The sequence below is a fragment of the Pleurodeles waltl genome, chromosome 1_1 (assembly GCF_031143425.1).
Source record: "Pleurodeles waltl isolate 20211129_DDA chromosome 1_1, aPleWal1.hap1.20221129, whole genome shotgun sequence".
NCBI lineage: Eukaryota > Metazoa > Chordata > Amphibia > Caudata > Salamandridae > Pleurodeles > Pleurodeles waltl.
Genome location: NC_090436.1, coordinates 658,936,857 through 658,951,148, shown reverse-complemented (window position 1 = coordinate 658,951,148; position 14,292 = coordinate 658,936,857). Strand labels below are relative to the sequence as shown.

Sequence of the window (14,292 nt, the reverse complement as noted above, 5' to 3'; positions counted from 1 at the left end):
CCCTGGCATTCAGAAAGCTCGTAAGGTGTTGAACTACCAGGGAAATGAACTGTTGTTCCAGCCAAGTCCAGAGACGCAGGACCTCTTGACAAAGGGGCCACGACCCCACCCCAGCCTGTTGCAGTACCACATGGCGGTGGTGTTGTCTGTGAACATCTGCACTAGCCTTCCCTTGATAGAGGGTTGAAAGGCTTTCAATGCCATTATGATTGCTTAAAGCTCCATTATGTTTATGTGCAGCCCTCTTCCACTGGAGATCAGAGTCCTCTCATCTTCAACTCTCTCAGATGGCTGCCCCATCCCAGGAATCTGTCACTACTGTGAGATCTGGTTTAGGAAGGGAGAGGGGTCTGCCTTTGATCGATTGTGGTTCATTACCCACCACTGCAGGTCTTTCACAGTTTCAGCTGAGATATGGACCATGTCGGAGAGACTCCCCTGATGCTGTGCCCACTGGAACTTCTGGACCCTTTGCAGAGCCCGTATATGCCAGCGGGCATGTGTCATTAGCAGTATTCAGGAGGCCATGGGCCCAGCAGCCTCACAGTCAGTCTCAATTAAATCCAGGATAGAGGCTGAAACATAGGTGTCATAGCCTGAATATCCTGGACCTGTCATTCGGGAGGATATGCCTGAAACTGCACCATGTCAAGAACAGCTCCGATGAAAGTCTGAGAGGGAGTCAGCTGTGACTTCTGCACTTTGATAATGAACCCCAGCAGATGCAGAAGGTCTGCCATAGTCTGGAGGTCAGGGACGACTGCCTGGGGCAAGCTTGCCTTCAACAGCCAGTCATCAAGATAGGGGAAGATGGCACCACTGATCTCTGCAGATGAGGTGGTACAACCACCATCACTTTGGTGAACATTCAAGGAACGCTGGTAAGGCCTAAGGGGAGCACAGTGAACTGAAAATGCTCACGGCCTACTGTAAAACGAAGATAGTGCTGATGGGAAGGCAAGACGGGAATGTGAAAGTAGGCATTCTGCAAGTCCAACGCTACCATCGAGTCTCCTTGGTCCATGGTAGACAAGACCTGAGCCAACATGCAGATTATGAATTTCTCCTTTTTGAGGAAGATTTAGAAGATTTGTGGATATAGAATAGGACGAAGACCCTTCTCCATTTTGGGAACCAAAAAGTAACAGTAACAGCAACCACAGCCTAATTCTGGCTCCTTAACCCTCTCTATGGCTCCCTTGACCAAGAGAGCCATGACTTCCTCATTAGTAGGGGCAAATTATCTTCTATCAGTCAGTCATAAGTTGGAGGCTTTGAGGGAGGGGAAAATTGAAAGGGGAGGGAGGAGCACCTCCAAATGGTCTGTAGAACCCACCTGTCCGATGTTATGGACTGCCTGTGGTAGAGATGATGGCGGATTATACCACCAACTGGACACCCATGACCTAAAAGGGCAAGATGAGGAGGGTTTGGAGGCTGCAGCTGCCGGGTTGGTGGTGGATGGAACAGACCACTGGCCACCGGACCCATGGGGTCAGTAGGAATTGTGCCCTCGTCCATGCAGAGGCTGGGAAGCTTGCTCAGGATGGTGACTGGGATAGGGTTTGTGCGGTTGAATGCCCCTTCAACAGCCTTGAAAGGAGTGAAAGGCAGACTGGGGATGACATGGGGCAGCTGAAAGACCCAAGAACTTGGCCATAGCCCGTGAGTCCTTAAAGCACTCCAGCTCCAAGTCTGCCTTGTTTCCAACAAGACGGTTGTCATCAAAGGGCATGTCAGTGAGTTAAGCCTGGACATCCCCTGAAAACCCAGACGTTCTCAGTCAGACATGGCATCTAAGTGCCACTGTCGTCAAAACCGCTCTGCCAAGTGAGTCGGTCGTGTCCAAACCACAGTGTATAGTAAACTTTGCTGCATCTCTCCTGTCTTTGGCAGCTTTGGAGAGTACAGCCTGGGCGTCCTTCAGGATCTGTGGCAGCACTTGAGCAATTGTGTCCCATAGTGTGTGGTAATAGCAGTCCATTAAGCATGCGGTGTTCACTGACAGCAATGCAAGGCTGGCGGAAGAAAACATTTTCTTGTCAAAGCTAGCCAGCCTCTTGCATTCCCTGTCAGAGGAGCAGCAGGGAACATGACATGTGGGGTAGCAGCTTCGACCACCAAACTCTCTGGGGGTAGGGTGTTGAGCAAGGAAACTTGGATCCCCCGGCAGGGTGAGATTTGTGGGAAGGGGGAATAGATGGCAGTGGGCCATCATCTGTTCAAAGTTTGCTGAGTTTTGACCTTCTGACTGCTATTGTAAAGGTTTCAGTGCACCCCCACAACAATTTTTCCCCTAGTCCTAGTCCTTCAGAATAAGTCTAAGACACCAACCTAGGACACACAGGTTCTGACAACGTTGGAGTTGGTGTCGGTCAACTACACTCCAGCTCCGTGTCTAGTTCAGGGATCCAAATGGGACTGACACTGGAAGCATCGGCATTGGGGGGGAAGGTCGCAATGGCACAACCGGGGCCGGTCCAGATTCTCGATCAGATCCATGGGGCCAATCAGAGTTTAGGCTGAAGCTACCGGTGTGAAACTAGATGCCCCCCCGACCCTGTGGGGACTAAAGGCGCTCAGGAGGGTTTGGCTAGCTCAAAGACAAGGCGCATGGCCTCATAAAACTCCTTGAGTTGAGCAAGGGTCACTCAGGTTCCTGGAAAAGTAGGGTTGTGCGGAGTCGGCCTGGCGTAGGCTCTGAGGATCCATGCCTCGAATGCTGATGTTCTCTCATTGCGTCAGCTGACAGACAACGAGAAGTCAAAGATCACTTCGACTTCTTGCATTTTTTGTGCCTCTTACCAGAGTGTCCTGATGACTGAGTGCAACAAAGAGAAGTTGTGGCTCCTGGAGTGGTCGTGGGACCCTCCTCTCGACCAAGACCTCCGAGGAGTCGCACGATGGGGAGTCACCTGCCTGACCGCTAGCAGCTTTAGGGACTGCTCCCTTAAATGCTTTGGTGCCATGGCCCAGTAGTCAGAGCATGACTTGGCGTCATGGTCGTGCGCCAGACACCACAGACACATGAGGCATGGGTCCATAACCGACATGGCACAGTGACAGGCACCACATGGTTTAAATCCTTCTTTCCTCAAAGAAATTCCATCGACACACCAGGAGAAAAAACCCTCAAAAAAAGGGTTTAACAAAACACCGAAAAAAAAGTCTGTCAAAAAGTGAGAGAGGATAGCTCTCTCCGAATCTGAGCTGACTGGCACAGAAAGAAAAGAACTGACGTCAGCGTGCTGAGGTGGCACCTGTATAGGTGATGCAGATGTCCCTTCTGGAGCACACCTTGCCTTGTGGAGCTGACCAATGCTACCTGCCGGTGTGCATGGGTACAGCTCACAAAAAATCTTCCGGATCCAGTCTGACCCCTGGGAAATTTCAAAGGTAAGGAATCTGCGGCTAGAAGTCTCTATCAGATTATACTTTTTAAGGGAATGAATAGCATCTCTCTGGTCCCTTCTAAGCAGTTCCCAGTGTGGGATTTACAATTGGTCTTAGAAGCGTTAATGGGTCCACCCTTTGAGCATTTGAAGTAGGTTAATTTGAGATTTCTAACTTTGAACGTTTTCTGTATAGTTGCCGTTACATCGGCACGGAGAACGGGGCAGTTAGGAGCCTCGTTTTGTAAACATTCTTATTGTAAGATTTTCAGGATCGAGTAGTTTTCCAGTCATAGCCTTCCTTTATCCCTAAAGTAAATTTCCAGTTTGATAGATATAAGGGGCTGTATTGCACAAAGTGTCCCGGGGGCACAATGGATGTTTGCACCTGCTTTGCATGCCCCCAGGACACTTTGATATTACAGAAGTGGCCACAGACGCTTGTGAGACTCTCTTTAAGAACAGCTGGATTCATGCCTAGTGAGAGGCAGTTACCTCAGTTCTTTTTGTATGCGGTACTAGCTGAGTTAAAGAGATATCTGAAATATTATTTTGGCTAGTCCTCCGGGGAGGAAGGAGGGTTGCTTATGACTATCACGGAAATACCCCTACGAGAGAACTGGAGTAACAGGTAAGGAAATATTCCGGCTCTCGTAAGGAACTTCCATGTAGAGTCACAAGCGTTGAATAGAGTAGTAGCCCCTACCACTGAAAGCGGTGGAGTAGACAGAACAATAATGAAATAGTTAATCAAGCAAAGAGATTTCTGAGAGAAGCCTGTCCTACTTGAGCATCCGTCCTTGTATCAGAAACAAGAAAGTAGTGCTAGTGAACGTGTGGACAGACCTCCATGTAGCAGCTTTGCAAATATCTGCTAAAGGGATATTTCTCATTAAGGCAGTCATGGCTGCTTTGCTTCTGGTAGTGTGTGCTTTTGGTCTGCCAGCAAGAGTTTTATTAGCTAGCTGGTAACAGAACAGAATGCTCAAGACTATCCACCTGTGGAGTAAATGCTTTGAGGTGGCAAGACCTGTGCGAACCGGACCATCGTTAATGAACAGTTGTTTTAATCTGCGAATCGATTTTGTTTTGTCTAGGTAAAATTTCAAAACCCTCTTTACATCCAGATTGAAGTGTTCTCTCTGCCAGGGTAGATGGATTTTGAAAGAAAGATGGTAAAGAAATAGTCTGATTTATATGAAAATCAGAGATAACCTTTGGTAGAAATTTAGAATGTGTCCTCATAACTACTCTGGAAGAGTGGAACACTGTGTATGGTTTGTGAGCACAGAGGCCCTGGATCCTGCTAACCCTACGTGCTGATGTAATTGCCACAAGAAAACAGTTTTCCAAGTGAGCTGGTGGAGAGTTACCTTGTGAATGAGCTAAAAAGGTTGTTGCATGAGGCGAGAAAGGAGAACATTAAGCTGCCCTGGTGGAGAAGGACACCTAATAGGACCCTGTAGGCAATCTTTGATGACTGGGATTTTAAAGAAAGAGGTTTGTGATGAACCTTTCCTGTATGCAGTGAGAGCTGCCAGGAGAACTTTAATGGAAGAGAATTGCAGGCCGGATTTAGCAAGGTGCAATAAATTTGGAAGACTGAATTCCACCCTGCAAGATGTGGGGTCTATCATCTTGGAGGAACACCAGATGCAGAATGTCTTACATTTGAAGGCTTATGCAGATTGGGTTGATGGCCGCTTTCCCTCTTTCAGGACCGCCATACAGTCTTGTGGTAGGTTAAGGTGACAATACTGTACTAGCGCAGGAGCCATGCTGCCAAGCTCAAGGATGGGGTGTCTCATCTGGCCTCCGAATTTCATCAGGAGGTCTGGTCTGCATGGCAGCCTGAGATGTGGATGTAGCGACTGGTGAAGAAGGTCCGGGAAACACTATTGCCTCAACCACTCTGGTGCAATGAGGATCATTCTGGCTGTCATTGTCGAGAGTTGAGTAGGACTGCAGGGATTAGGGGAATTGGTGGAAATGCGAAAATAAATGTGTTGGACCAGTCGATCCATAGGGCATTACCCAACAGGTCTGGATGATAAAACTCGGTGGCGAAGTTGCAGCATTTATTGGTTTCCGCTGTGGCGAAGAGGTCTATAGAAGGTGTGCCCCACAGGTATAAGATATTTTGAACTACGTCTTTGTTCAGTACCCACTTGTGGTTCTTGTGGAGAGCTCTACTGAGTGCATCTGCTTGGACATTCTGAAGGCCTGGAAGGTGAGTTGCTATTTTCAAATTCCTGGTAAGGAGCCAGTGCCAGATCGTCTGGGCCTCTCGTGACAGGAGGCCATGGAGCTGAGAAGCAAAGAGACTGTGCGCACTGTTGGACAATGCATCGTTATGAGAGCACAACACTTCAGGAGAATGGATAAGCGTTGTTCCTCTGAAGGAAACAGCTTTCCTTTAAGCATGTTGATGGTAGCTTCTAAGAAGGGCAACTTCCGGACTGGTGTTGCAGCAGACTTGAAAATGTTGATATCATGCCCCAACCGAAAAAGGAGATAGCAGGTCCATTTGAAATGCAGCTGGGCTTCCAGAAAAAGCCAGTTTTCCAGATATGGGTAGACAAGGTTTGGTGCTTTCGAAGATGTGCTGCCACCACAATCATGCACTTGGAGAAAGACCTGGGTGCTGACTTGAGAACAAACAGTACAACGGTGTATTGGTAGTGGTCTTGCCCCACATGAACCTTAAGAACTTCCAATGCTTTTTTGCGATAAGAATCCGAAAGTAGGAATCGTGGAGGTCAACTGAGCAAAGCCAGTCTCCCTGACGAATCTGGGAGTATATTTGGTGTAAGGCCAGCATCCTGAACTTTTCCTCTCAAATCCATTTGTTAGATAGCTTGAGATCGAATATGGGTCTGAACTCTTGTGTGCCCTTTCTTGGGACAAGAGAGTACCTTGAATTAATGCCTTTCCCTGTTGGTTGAGGGGAACAGGTTCCACCTCCTTCTTTTCTAAGAGGATGGTTACTTCCGTCATTAGAAGTTCGAGATGAGAAGTGGATGACCTTGGAGGAAAAGACAGTGGCGGGGCAGAAAACCTGAGACAATATCCATTCTGCAAATTATTCAAGACCCAGGGGTCTGTTGTAATGTGTTGCCACTCTGTCAGGTAATTTGGGAAGCTTCCACCCACTGGAGTGGGTAACTGAAGAGGGGGAACAAAGCATTCAGGGTTTTGAGGCTGAAGGTTGTCGACTACCCTGATTGGGCTGGTTTGTTGTTCGTCCCGTTGTTTGTGCTGAGGTTGGTAGGGCCTTTGATGCTGCTGCTGAGATCTTCCATGCAGCCAAAGAGTGGTTTGAACCCTCTGCGAGGGAAGGCAACGGTAGAAAGGTCAGAAGGATCTACAGCTTTCAAAGTATCCACCTCAGACTTCATCCTTGCCATCTCATTATCAGCAGGACAGCCGAATAGTGTGGAGCCTGAGAATAGTAAGTTGTGAATACGTTGCTGAGAGTCTGGTTTAAGTGATATCAGCCGGAGCCCGGCATGCCTTCTCAAGGTGACTCCATAGCAGTAAGCATACGCTGATAGCAATGAAGAATCTGCTGCCGCACTAATGATTTGATTGGAGACCATGGCACCTTCTTGGATGATCTCTAAAAAAAAAAATCCTCCACTTGCTCTCTTGGGAGGCAAGCCACAAACTGAATGATGGAGTCCCACAGGGCCCTATCATATCTCCCTAAGAGGGCTCTTGCACCGGCCACTTTCATAGAAATAGCTGCAGAATTTCATACTTTACGGCCGATAGAGTCCAATTTTCTACTCTCTTTGTCCGGAGGGGAAGCAGCAGAAGGAGACGTGGCATGAGACGTGCAGGCTGCTAAGATTACTACAGAGTCAGGTGGGGGATCGGAATGTAGAAACAAAGGATCTTGTTCTGGAGGCCGATTGGAGTAAGAAACACTTCCATGGTGGGTTCAAGAAGACCCTGCACTAGCGGGAGCAGAGGCCTTGAGGCTGTACGTTGTTGCAGTGTTTCAATTATAACCGAGGTGGAAGGTTTTGGAACAGCCATAGGAATATTAAGCTTAGCTGCTCCTCGAACAAGAACATCCTGAAAGGTGGTTTTATCATCCACCGGTGAGGAACAAGGTTGAGAAGAGTCAGATAATGTGGGAGAATAGCCTCTGGTGGATGAGGACAATTCCCCATTAAAGGCCGCCGACATCGCAATCTTGACCTATGTCACAATCTGTGACATGAATGTCTCAATCTTGTACATGAGCTGCCAGATGTCTGATGGAGATGTTGGGAGTGATGGGTTAATCTTGAGCGTGGTCTGGGAGCTAAATCAGTGCTAGGCATATGCAGCACTGGAGGAGGTGGAGGCACCGTTTCCGGAAGAAAGGGAGACAGACCTTGAGGCGGAGGATGAGGAGGGGGTGTTACTGCTGGCAGTGGAGAGGTGGTTGTCAGAGATGAGGGGATGAGCCTCATCTCAAAGCTATCAAACTCATTTAGCATTTCATTAGTGATGTCATATGTAGAGTCATGAGAAGTGCATGAAGGGGATGTTATGGTTACTGTACATTACCAAAACTGGAGAATATCAGTCCTTTCTAGGTTTTGGTAATTATAGTTTAACAGGTTTTTTTTTCAGTGAGTTTCTGAGGATCTTTTAAACATGCGGTAAGGTCTTATAACAACAGCAAACCATAACTTCACTTTAACCTTTGTATTTTTAATCACGTACCAGATATGGCTGTTCCTTTTACCTACCCTTCTATGTATAGACATGCGAAGCAGGTGTTGGCCATAGAGCCTCACCTCTGTCCAGGTCTGGCACACAACCTGCCACAGGTAAGTTCATCACCTGTGCATGCAGCCTTTGGCTGTGTGCATCAGGGGGTGGGCTGTAGGGTCTCAACTATGGCCAGGCCCTGTACCCAACTCCCACTACACATGGTCTTGGCACAAATTTTCAAGGGGTCCATAGGCATGTGTAAAATGTAATGTATTCATGCCCAGACCAGAAAAAAATGTAAACATTAATTTCCTCAAAAACTACTGAACAGATTTAAATCAAACCAAGCAAAGGCACTTCCTTGAATAAAGTTCTCCTAACACGACAAGTCTATTAGTTTAACTATTAGTTTAATTCAGCCATTTTTTCTGTATTAAGGAGCAAAGAATCCAATGGGAGTTAAAATGGGGAAAAACTAATTTAAGGATCCTCCACTTGTTTGTTCCTCTTGATAGTATTGCATGAAATCTGCCAGGAAGAAGCTAACTGGATGAACTATTTTATTAGAATGTTTAATGCAGACTGTTACACAGTTATTAGCAAATACAAGAGTAGAAAGATAATGACAGATTGCACATTTTCTTTGACTAAAACTGCAATATCAATTTAAGCTAATCAGAGTGATCTATGAAGAAAGATTAGGCCAAAAGTGTTATCACAGATGACTATTTGTAATTGTTTTTATAGCACTGGCTTGCTCACTTTACATTCTTGGGATATTGTGACTGCTGTGAAGTGGGAAACCCACACCACAAGGCAATACTTGAAGGCCTGGGCTTTTCTAATGCAGATCCTCTATCTCCCACCGCCTTACTTGCTTAGTTAGTGCATTGTTGCTCATTTGTCCATTTGAATTTAATCATCATCTACCTTTGAATGGTCGTCAAAAGGATTTCATATCTACGTGAACTGCTCTGTACTACAGCATGACTCGATGATGCAATGCCTCCTTTTCAGACCACACACTGGGTATTTCAAAAGGTTCAAAGTAGGATCCCAAACTAGCAGGCAGGAGCGGCTCCTCCATTAGGGCGGAGAAGTGTCACCACCCCGCCAGCGGTGGCAGCTGCAAAACCTTTTATAGAAAACGATAATAAAGTGTGTTTATTACCATTTTCTTGAAAAGGGCCGGGGAATTGGGGTGACAAGCACTTGAGGTGAGTGCACAGAGCACAGTTGCCAGGCTGGAGAGAGCCTGCACAGTCTCCCAGTCTGCTTGGGAGCACCCAGCCAATCCTGACGCTGCTCTGAGCGCAGCCAACGAGGTAAGTGGTTAAAAAGGTTTTTTTATTTTTATTTATCACCCCTCCGCACGCTGCCCTGCCCCTTCTGGTTGTTTGCGAGCCGCAACTGCTAGCAGGGTGTCCTTCCTGGATATGTGTTGTAATGGTAGTAGTGGGTGAAATGGCACTCCAGTTTTTATCATTAGTCAATGATGAACGTGTTCATAAAACTGCCCCCAACAGAGTTGACCACAAGGGCTTCTACTCACAATCTTTGCAATCCTGCAATGGCCTTGTCAAAATACAATTGATCCAATTAGTGAACAGTTTGACAATGTACTGGATACGTTTTTGAACAAATACATTCTCCAGAATGGTAAACTGTCTCTATAACCAAAAGATACACATTTGCTTCATCTGTAAATAGTAATGGTGTCAGACATTGAATTCTGTGCTCTGGTCAATTTGTTAAATACTTGAGTTTTAAATGCTTCCTTAGTAATGTTGTCTTAAAACCTTGGCAAACTTTGATTTTATAACTGTCCAGTTGGTCTTATAAGAGAAGATTTGCATTCCTTTCCTTCTGCATGAACTGATAAGACTGTACTGCATAAGTACAAACTCTTACATTTCAGTTTAAACAGCTGTAGTTTGCATTAAAAATGTTTGCAGTTTACTAGTTGACCATGAACCTAAAATTCCCTCTGATTCTTTGCATTTGAGATGTGAGAATAAGAGTCATGAAGGTTGTAGTACAAACATCAGATGTTAGAGCACAGGTCTTAACCTGCATGCCTTTACCCCCCAGGCATTACAATGTGTTGACCTTTACAACGCATTGTGATAACACTCAGGAATTTCCAACACATTTTCTACAAAACAATGCAGTTGTAACATCTGAAATTCAGATATTATATATTTTTATAAGTCCTTTACCTCCCTTTAACTCTTCCTGGCCCTAAAACCTCCCTGTAACACTACCTGCACATTAACCCACACAATCCTTACCTCCCTTTTATTCTACTGAGTCTTTACCCGTGAAAAAAACCCTCACCTCTTTTACCACTACCCTTTAACTATAAAAAACCTTTACCGGTACCCACCACCAAACCCTTAAAGCCCCCTAACTACTTTTACTTCTACCCTTCCTTACCACTCAGAACCCTTACTCATCCCTTTCCCATTACATCTTTTTTTCAATGACATTACAATTAATACATTTAAAAACAATACTTCAGTTCTATGGGATTAAGTACCAAAAAAGGGGCCTAAATGGTACTTACATGCATGCATGGTAACGTCCTACGTGGTAAAGACTGCATATCCTGCAGCGCACATCCAAATCATCTAATGCAGTTTATAAAAATACTGGGTAGACTCTTAGTGCTACATTTTTTTCACCTTCATGGATTTGTTTGCTGTTTTAGGTCCACAGTGCCATTAATCCGTTTTGGGCCTTCTCCACATACAAGTACTTTAAGTAAAAGGCATTTGTGCTTGTGAAGCCTAGGACTTGTCTAATTGTGTGTCTCTGTGTGAACATCTTGAACTAGCCTGTCCACATGCAACTATTGGGACACAGTAGAAGGTCTGTCTGTAGTTGGAGATTTGAACCTATATGTACAATCACTTCTGACAACAGCCAATACACGTTAGTCTTTTATAATTTTGGCCAATCTCCAAGGTGACAGTCAATGTCTCCCTAACAGAGCAGGTAGTGGTGAGGTCAGCACGTGAAAGTAATTTTTACTAGCACTATGAGACATTACCAGCAATACAGATAGTGTTTAGCCTCTTTTATTTGAACAATCTCTTCTGGTGACACTGGGTGTTTTATTTTTTTGGGTGCGAGGATTGTTTAACAAAGTCTTCCGTGTACTGATGGGGGATACAGCTTTCCAAAGACCAATCAATTAGTGTTAAATAGCCTTTCTACTTTTCCAGGCCCAAAGCTTCTAGCATATCTGTCTTTACCATTAATTTATATATTTTGACATTATTCTGGGACCCGAACAGAGTATTGTTTGACAAGGGGAAATATTAGAAACTGTTGTTGTGCACTGCAATTTAGACCTATTAACATCAGCCTTTATGAGCAACATATCAAAATGCCATGACACAAGCCACTGGCTGGAAAATCTGTGGCATCTGCGACTATGCTGATGGCCACATTTGACAGAAGCAGGCCCTCATTCACCTCTTACATGAAATCCTTCCTTTTATCACTATGGAGGTCATCTGAGTACCACTGAAGAGTGTCCTAGAATGCTTCTAAAAGAGGGAAAATTAACATGCAGCTGTCACTCAGGCTGTTCATTAATCTACCTTTCAGCATGGTGGAATTGAATAAAGCAACCTGGTGAGTCTAAATCACTATTACAGTGAGTCCAGCTACGGCCGAATCCTAATGGAGTCATAGGTGTCAAATTCAGGCATGGAGGTATTAGATAGATAGATAGAAGGCAGTCTCGCTCTAATGCTTCAACCATGTAAAGAAGCTATGTAACGTGAGGTATGCCACACTTTTTCCATACCCCCTGATGTAATTGCCATGCCATATAATAAAGTTGTGTGGCTGAAGTAGCAGGAATGTGTGACAGCAGCCAACTCTGAACCCAACATGAATGAGTTTGGGGTACATTGTAAGATAACAACAAGCCTGGGCTGAGATACCTATTTGCCAAAATGATCCTTCCTGAAATGAGTTCTCTTTTTCCCATGTCAGATTAAATGTTCTACCACTAGTACAAATAAACATGAATTTGGAGAAAATGAGAGATTTTTCTAGCCATTTGTCTATGTAGTAAACAAACAAGAGAAAATATTTTACTTTTTGTTTTTTTTTTACTGTTTTGTCCTCATCACAGGTATGCCAGGAGTACAGTATGAGTATGCAAGAGGTAGCTCCCTCTTTTTCGAACACTAAATATCAGATTGACCCCAGATGTTAATGTTGCTCTTACTGTGTAGAAAATAGCCAAATTTGTGGAGGCCATTTCACTGGTTTACTCTATTAACGTTTATGAAATGTTCAATGTCTAGCTATAGTGTAAACTTATAGGAGTATATTATTGAGATAGAGGTTTTTGTATTAGGCCAATGTCATTTATTCCATTTATTTAGTACATTACCAAAATGTCCATCTTTTAAAAGACCTACTGCAATTATATTCTTTAGGCCACATGGTAAGTGTTATTGTCTTTTGCAGGGTGTTGGCAAGATTGCAAGTCTTGTGCCTGAGTGAGTTGCCACAGTTTTTAAATTGGTATGGTCCATTGTCATTGTATTTTCCTTACTCTCCTCAAATGTGTTATCGATAGAACATCTGAAATAAGAACTGATTGCTTGAAAAAGCCATTAAATGCTACTGATGTAGAATGCAGATGGCCATAAAAAAGAGATTAAAAGAATAAAACTTGCTAAAATGAAATCAATGTGATTATCATCATTTGTTGCCATCAATAAAGATCTCATAATTTACAATCCTGGAGATACTGTGTGAGAAATTATACTCCCTAGCAATATCAAAAAGTAAAAAAGCTCTCTCTCTCAAAAACATAGTAACTCAAGTAAAAGGGTTATTGACCAGAACTGAGATACAACAGTTCAAGTCTGTAGATCAGCAATATTTAGCGTGATTTTAAACCCATGATCTCCAAAACAAAATATGTCCACCAGTACGCAGATGTCCAAATAAAGACTATCAAAAAATATGTGTCAAAACAAATTAAAACTGTAGGGAGGCAGCTTGGGCAGTGAAACAACAGTCTAATCCTAGGTAAAATGAAAAAACTTCGAACTTGCTAAAAATCACATATAAGGTGAGATGTCTTGACAGAGCCAATATAAAGAGTGATGTATGCTTCAATTGCCAAGCAGAGTAGCTCATCAGAGTACCTGTGTGCAAATCGGATGAAACTCTATATGACCACGCCATTAGCAACAGAATTGCACAATAATTTCAATACCTCAAAGTTTTTAAAAAAATACAAGAGTTCATTAAAACACAAGACAAAATCATAGTATCATGAACTATATGCATTATAAACTTGATATCCCAATAGTTTATTTGTATCAAATAAAAACATGAATAGCAACTGTTCCACAAGTACTTGGGGCAGGTGGCAAACATTTGTGCCTTTTGCTCAGTTAATTATGCATTTTGAAAGAATCCATTTTTATCACAGCCAAGAGCCACAACAAAATGGAGAGCACTGACTATTAAATCATAATTAATGCACAATGGAATGACACCACAAACTCACCTTCATCATAATTTAAAGGCTGTTGTAGCAGAGTATCAAGAGATTTGCTGTATTCTTCCAAAATCCAGTAAGCCATACTACGAACAAAAGGGTCTGGGTGAGTTTTTGATGACCTTAGCTCTTCATTGGGAGGCTCGAATCCCAAAATGTTCTTCTGTAGTATAGATTTATAGGTTGCAGACATTTCAAATTCTGATTCATAGAGTCTAGAGATTACTAGGGCCAGCTGGACATCATGCAGTTTTTCTAGGCATACCTAGTACAGAAAATGTTCAAATAAATAGTGAATGAATTAGTTTGTTCAAGGAATTATCTGCACACAAAATGTTATTCATTTGAAATTCTTTAAAAATAACATACCCAATAATTTTCACATGCCTTCAGCACGTTTGTCTAGAATACTTTGATACTTCTACATGACAGTGTGTACCTCAACTTATTTATTTTCCAAAGTTTCTTGCTGAAGAAACAGACACACACTTCACCCAGAAGACATAAGAAGGTTCAGCTTCATATAGCACAACTCCTTGGTATCATTAAAATCATGGCAACAAGAGTAGTTTATGTTGCAGTAATCACATCTTGATTACCTTTGCATCATTGTTATTCCTCCTGGGACCATTCCATCACGGCTTAGATGGT

General features: G+C 43.8%; 1 protein-coding gene across 1 annotated transcript in view; it reads right to left on the bottom strand.

Annotated features, from left to right (window-relative positions):
- The window catches only part of DMXL1 (Dmx like 1), a 1,414,533-nt gene that overhangs the window by 650,755 nt on the left and 749,486 nt on the right, over window positions 1–14,292 (bottom strand). The window contains exon 23 of the mRNA XM_069226844.1: window positions 13,651–13,906. Within this exon, the coding sequence (XP_069082945.1) occupies window positions 13,651–13,906 (256 nt within the window). The remainder of the gene's footprint in view (window positions 1–13,650; window positions 13,907–14,292) is intronic.